Source organism: Phaethon lepturus, unplaced genomic scaffold, assembly GCF_000687285.1.
Source record: "Phaethon lepturus isolate BGI_N335 unplaced genomic scaffold, ASM68728v1 scaffold8044, whole genome shotgun sequence".
Lineage (NCBI taxonomy): Eukaryota > Metazoa > Chordata > Aves > Phaethontiformes > Phaethontidae > Phaethon > Phaethon lepturus.
Window position 1 is genome coordinate 8,017 of NW_010536901.1, and position 6,888 is coordinate 14,904.

The 6,888-nt window shown below is 38.1% G+C and overlaps 1 protein-coding gene across 1 annotated transcript in view; it reads right to left on the reverse strand.

Annotated features, from left to right (window-relative positions):
- Nucleotides 1-656: 656 nt before the first annotated feature.
- The window catches only part of ATE1 (arginyltransferase 1), a 48,471-nt gene continuing 42,239 nt past the window's right edge, over nucleotides 657-6,888 (reverse strand). Inside the window, exon 10 of the mRNA XM_010286306.1 lies at nucleotides 657-932. Coding sequence (XP_010284608.1) covers nucleotides 657-932 — 276 coding nt within the window. The remainder of the gene's footprint in view (nucleotides 933-6,888) is intronic.

The following is a 6,888-nucleotide window of genomic DNA, read 5'->3' on the forward strand; positions in this document are numbered from 1 at the left end:
CATGCTTGTGGCTCTAAACTGCCCAACACTGTTCTCGTAGTTGCCAAGAACAGATTCACTATTATGCTTTAATCTGAATTGCTACCATTAAAAGGTAGACAAATATCTACCTGCATGTTTAGCAAAATGTACAGTTGAACATTATGTATCCCCAAAGTCTTTGAGCCGAAACATCAATGCTTCTGTTTTCTTTTAATGCCGGATGTTTGGAAACTGTTTTTTTTATAATCACCTTTGCAGAAGAAAGAAGTTTGAAGGCAAATAGGCTGAAATCAGTAACTATACCATATGCTACATTAAGTCCTGATCATACCAAAACCTATTAATTCAAGGGTATATTAAACATACATTCAAATATAGGATTAGGGGGGTATTAAAATTAGAACTGCACTTTGTTGATATTCTAACAGTTCATAATCCTCGCTTTTCAGAGTTAAAATAATTAAAATTGCCCAGGCAATCACCTTGCTTTATTTTAAAATCAATAAATCTCCACACTGCATTCATGTGCATGTATATCTTGGAACATGAAAGCAGTTCATGCACTTCCATGCATTTTTAACACATTTCTAAGACAGAGAGCAAAGTGTAATAAATACTCGTATGCTTAGCATCATATGCCAAATACATGTTCACACAATAGTTTAAATCCAGATCTACACATCTATAGGACAGCGGCCAAAAACGTTTCTGAACTTCTCTGCCTCCTGTTCAGCCTTGGTGGCACCTGAGGCTGTTTCGGTGTACAGCGGCATGCGGCGGGTGCTGGGAGGCCGTTGTGCTGACGATGCTTGGCAGAAGCGTGACACGTTCCAACGCCACCACCACCCCGGCAGAAGGTCTCCAGCTGCCCCTTTTGGGAAGTTTTCTGTTGGTGTTGCACTGTCCAAGTAACCTAATGCAGCCAGGAGCCAAGGATTTGGCTGTAAACCCTGAAAGAGTTCATAAATCTCCGGCAAGGAACAATATCTGCAGTCTTAAGAGACTCTCAGGAAAAGGTTTACACTCATTCTTTGTTGTTGCTTTAAAGACACGCAACCATCACAGAGGAAAGAGGATTAAAGAAAGCCCATCTTATGTGGAATTTAGCTTGTAGCATACTAGAGATTTTAGATACTTTTGTGGCAGTTTGCAACTTTTCCAACTTAATGGGTATTGGCTTGAGGAATATTAGCATCTCTTCTCTTGGATCATCATGCTAACTTCTTCCCACATCACAAGTAGAGGTAAATGTACTATCACTTAAAACTTCATCAGAAGGTGGGGCTGCTAGTTCAGGCATTTGAGGACTAACAATTCAGTCATCAATGCAATCAAGACAACATTTAACGTACAGAGTTTCTTTACCATGCCCTACCAATAGAGAATCATTTTACAACATCAGCAACAAACAGCAAAACAGATACAGTTCTGAGAAAAACCAATTTATCTTCTAAAATAAAGCTTCAGTCAGGGCTTACAAACGGAGCTCTATTAGAAGCACACAATGATTTTTGAGAAACACATAAAATACCATCTTGCAATAATTTAGGCTGCACAGGTGCTGTTCTTTGAATCCTTTCTCGATGCCACACCTAATTTAGCAGAAATTGTGGTGGAGCAGCCCCAAAGCTTCCCCCTATGGACACCTTCCCATCTGACCTCCCTGCGCAGCATCCTCACATTGCCCAAACTGGGAAGCAGGAGCAGAACTTGGGACTGGCTCTCTGACTCTCAGCCAGCACTACACCTTTTAACTCGGTGTCCTTCACTGCCGCTGTATAGCGAGTCCCCCCAAAATATGCTGTAATATCTCTCTGCTTTCCTCTCCTTTCCCCTGAGTGGAAGATAATTAAAAACAAATAATAGCAAGCCACATTATGCCAACTGGTAAAGACTAAAATGGAAAGAAAGTTAAAAAAAATTTGTAAAATAAATCATGGGTCAACTTTACTGACCATATTAGCATTAAGTAGCCCTTCAGAACACTTGCCTCAGTATCTTAAATAAATAAATAAAATCTGTGGAACAAAAAGTTCATCTGTCTTCTGTCCATTGATAAAACAACAGCTCACTTGTGTTGACACGAACAGAGAAACTGGTTCCTGTGTACTTTTGCTCTACAAACCCATTCTTCTTCAATTAGTTGACAACGGGGTCATTTTCATATCCTTTTTTTGGTTATTCTAGCTCAGTGTTATTTGTGAAAACATTTTTATTCCGAACAAGAAAGGGGAAGGAAGCAAACAGTATAACATTCTATTAGAAAAGATGCTCCACTACCCTGAAACCTTCCTAGTAAGAATCCCCAAATGGTCCTGCACATCTAACACAGCACATAACTACTCTTAACAGTTTCAGTTGTTCCTTTTAGAACAGTTCAGTTACTCAGTTGAAAACAACTAAACAAAATAAAGTTTTCAGCAGTAGTTAACTCTCTCATATGATAAGCAGAAACCTCAGGGCAGCGTCTGGAAACAGCAAGGGGGTTTTGGGGTTTGTTTTCTTTCGTTTCACGCTCAAAAGACAACAGTTTGCCAAGCTCCAGGTCTCGCTAGGTCTCCCCAGTAAGGTAACCTTTGAAAGCCTTTGTGAACTCATTTTATTAGACTAAGAAAAAGCTGTAAAGAAGCTGTAACAAAACTATTTCACTTCTCCGCGGACCCTTCTGCTCAGGGCCCAGCTCTGTGCAATCTCGCAGAGCTCCAGTGCCCTCATGATCGTATTCGTGAAATCACAGCACCACCCCAGAGCCTGCCAGGCTCCACAAACTTCCACTGCTGCCTCTGACACGAGGTAGAGAGAGTACAGATTTGGTTTTACAGCACTTGCACCTGAATAACGTTGGTGGCTACCACGGGATAACACGAAGTAACCTCCTCTCCTACTAGTGATATGTTGGTGGTGGGAAAACGCTGTTAGTTACCATCGTCTGCTGGCCAGTACTAACGCATCTTTGCTCTGGGTTTTGCTTATTCTTGACTGTTACTTTTTTTGACCTGCCACTTCCAGCATTTACTATAATACTAAAAATAGTAATTTACTATAATATGGAAGATAAAGGCCATCGAGAAGATCCCCATAGGCACTGTAAGGAACAACCATAAACCCCTCTGTTTTTTCACCTCATTTAATGCAATATGCACTCCTGCAAGAAAGAAAAATACAACTTTTAACAGAGACTTAGCTAAACCAGAACAAACAGCAGACAGATTCAAGAGCATATACACGTGCGTTCATAGTCACTTAGTCACAAGCACTGACACTAAAAATAACTCAGCCCAAGTCCCAATTTAGCCCATTCTGAAAACTCCATAGTTGCACAATTCCCATTTTTTTCTCCTTTCCACCCTTTCTCCTTGCTTCCAGAGCCTACTATCTTCTTTAGTACAATGAAGGCAATAATTCATGTTATATAAACAAACGGTAGAAGCTGACCTCAGCACCTGAAGGGCCTAATTTTAGACAGACTGCCTAATTTTACACAACATTCTCCAAGACAGAAATGCATCCGTTGATGAAAATCCACTGACTGCATAAAGAATGGCAAGAAGCTTACAAAACGTTAGAAGGAGCAAACATTAGAAGAACCAAGGCATTTTTTGGTGGGTCATTGGTTGGGGAGGTTGGGTTTTTTTTTCTTTTTTAGGTAAAAATAAAAGAAGTCCAAGAAAAAACGTGACAGCAGCGGGGGTTTTTTTCTTTTTTAGGCAAAAATAAAAGAAGTCCAAGAAAAAACGTGACAGCAGTCATCAGGTTTAGAAAGAAGGGTGTTGCAAATAAAAGGAAACAATGGTGGGGGGGGTATGTGCATGGTAGGTAGGACAAAATGTACTATTTTTAGGAAGAAATATTCAGGTCAGACATGAAGAAAAAAATTCAACGGGAAGACTAATAAAGCACAAGAATATATAGGGATATAACCATCAACACGAAGAGACATATATCAATTTACTGAGGGAGACTTTCGGCACACGTATGTCCAATGGGTCTTAGAAGTTAACACAAATACAGCCAACGCTGCCTTGGAGTAAGGGGATGGGCTACACCATGGCCCTTGACGAGTCTACTTTTCTGTGATTGCGCTATTCCCTCCCAGCTCCAAATCATTCCCCTCTCTAGGAGTCTGGGAGTCTCATTCCAAACACTGACGTTGAACTTTTTGCAAACTAGACTGTTAGAAGCATTGTGTTTAATATCAAGATCAAGGATAAATAATAGAACCTTATTAATATACTTCTACCTGGAGACTCAGTACCGTCACCAGCTAAACAAACTCAGACAAAGAAAAATAATAATTCAAAATAATGAATTGACATCTAGATTAAACATAACACTTCTCTGAAGTGCACTGTGATAATTCTGTAAAATTAATGAGGTCTTGGTAAAACCAGACCTCATTAAAGTATCTACCATTAAATTTTTCCTGGAAAATTGGAGAAAAAAACATCTCTTGTGTAGATTAACTGACTTGTCAGCCAGCTCCTACTGTAAAGACCACAAGGTGAAATACGGCAGAGCCAGGAACATAGGAGTTCCTGGCTTTCAGACCAAATAAATTCCACTTCACAACACTGCTAATTAGAGCTAATATAATCAGCAAAATAGCAAAAACAAGAAAGAATACGATAAGAGCAATCAGTTTTGAAGTTAAATGAGAGAACCAGTACTCAAGTGTTGCCAGATTCAGTAAATGTGGTGCATAGATAAAACTAACCAGTGTTTTGATGACTTACACTTCAGTGACAAATTTAAAGGGCTCATTTCTCTCCAGACACAAGAACTTTGATACTTTGCCCAACACTTGAAAACTGGCATAGCTATGCCATAACTTCACACAGACACTATGTTAGGAAAAGTGAAGGGCATTATCTTCATAACTATGTTTTAATCTTTTGCATCATGGCATTGCATCTCTGCCTATTCAAATCCACTCACTTTTGGAAATATCCACAGAGAGACAGACAGACAAAATTGAGAAGTAAAAAATGTTAACTAGTGTTTTGATCAAAAAAATGATTAAATCAACAAAAAAAATGAAGTGAAGCTGACAAAACAGCACTATATCAATTCATTTGCTTTTAGAAACTTTAAAAATACACTCAATTCCATGCATTCTTACACTTACTCGCAAGGACTGATAGCTTAATAAAACCATAATTGGAAAATTCTGAAACGTGAGTTGTGACCTCATTCCTCAGATGAAGGAGAAAAATTAAAGACACGTGAACTGTGAAGTGTATTATTCCCTCTCAAACCTCCCCCCCAAACAAACAAAACCCTCAATTCTTTTGTCTACATATTTCAGTTTACAGTTCTCACTTTAATTGCTAATGCTTGCTGTGGAGCCCCCAAATAAGCCTTCAAATAAGATTTAGTACAAGTCAGCAATAAGCAGAGAATTTATGACTATGCAGAGTCATGAATTAGCCATGATAAATTTCCACCAGCCATTATCATTCACAAGATGGTTTGCCTCAGCTTTATTAACATCATTCTGAATAAATCTTTCCAGCAGCTCCTTTTGACAGAGACAGGCACATTACCTCTAATAACTCTGAAAACATCCACCGATACAGAATCAGCCTGATCCAAGCTTCATAAAGAAGATAACAAATGGATAGCTTTAAGAGTGCCTACTCCTATTTGATAACATTCGTTTCTCTAGTATAGAGAAGTAAAGCACTAAAAAAATAGTTTAGTCAATTTGAAGAACTTTGTTTTGTAATCAGAGACTCATCAAATAAAAAGTTACAGGTATGCAGCTGAAATTGTAGAAAGGCCATGTCTTACAAATACAGCTTCAGTCTGAAAATGACTTTCAGATACAATTCCTTCTAGGCTTGTACAACTTATACCCCAAAATTTCTGCTTCTGGACACATGCTTATTTTCTCAAGGGGCAGTACAGTAATGAGAAAGAGACTTGTTCACTGCAGACATCAGCTGAGACCTATACAACAGACTTTCTGCCCCGATAAAAGTCTACAAATAATACAAACAGGCATAAATATACATATTATTTTCATTTCAGTTCTGCTACACTTCAATCATCTTAAGCTTCTAGTAAACAACGGAAAAGAAAACCACATTTCGAAAATTAGAAAAATAAAGCCCCAAAGACATGTTCACATTTTTCCCAAGGAAGTTCCAACTGTCAAAAAAAAAAAAAAAAGTCTTGATTACAAATATTTTAAAAGGGAAAAGAAAAGGTTAAGAAAAAAAAGACACGGCTGGGATCTGTGTTTGTTTCTAGTAGAAAAATGGGATTCCACCTGGTTTTAACCCTGCAAATGCTGTGTGAAATTCAGCACAGCTTCAACACTTGGACCAAAGAAAAACTATATAACAGCATACCAATTACACACAGCATAAAACAGAGCAGCTTAGGAAAAAAATAAAGACGTAATTGCATTCAGTATCTTTACCTGCTCTGAAAACAACATGGAAACTGATATTTCTGCTTTTAATAATTATATTTTCAGTAAAATCCACTGTCAGCATTCAGTAACAGCTGTTGCTATCTGGAACAGAGCATCTCCTTATTCCTGCTTTTTGATGCTCATAGTAATGTAGTTTTCACAACTTGACTAGAAATGTCTTAAAGAAAAAAAAAAGGCAACCTAGAAAGTGGCCTCAAAACACTTTGTAAGATGCTGTTCAAAGTAAAGAAGAAATACTTTTTAACATTTACCACTAGCACTACATCAAAAACTAAAGAACTACTAATTTTTCACCCATGGTATTTTTTACTCTGCCCCACATTCTCATAGTTGTTTATTCCAACACATTTAGTTCCATTTATTCAGTGTGGGCTCTAAGTAGTTCATAAGAGTCCTCCAGATGAGGAAAGGTGAAAAGAGAAAGCTTTTATGGCAGAAAGGAACAAAGGAAGAAAGAAAAAAAAAAA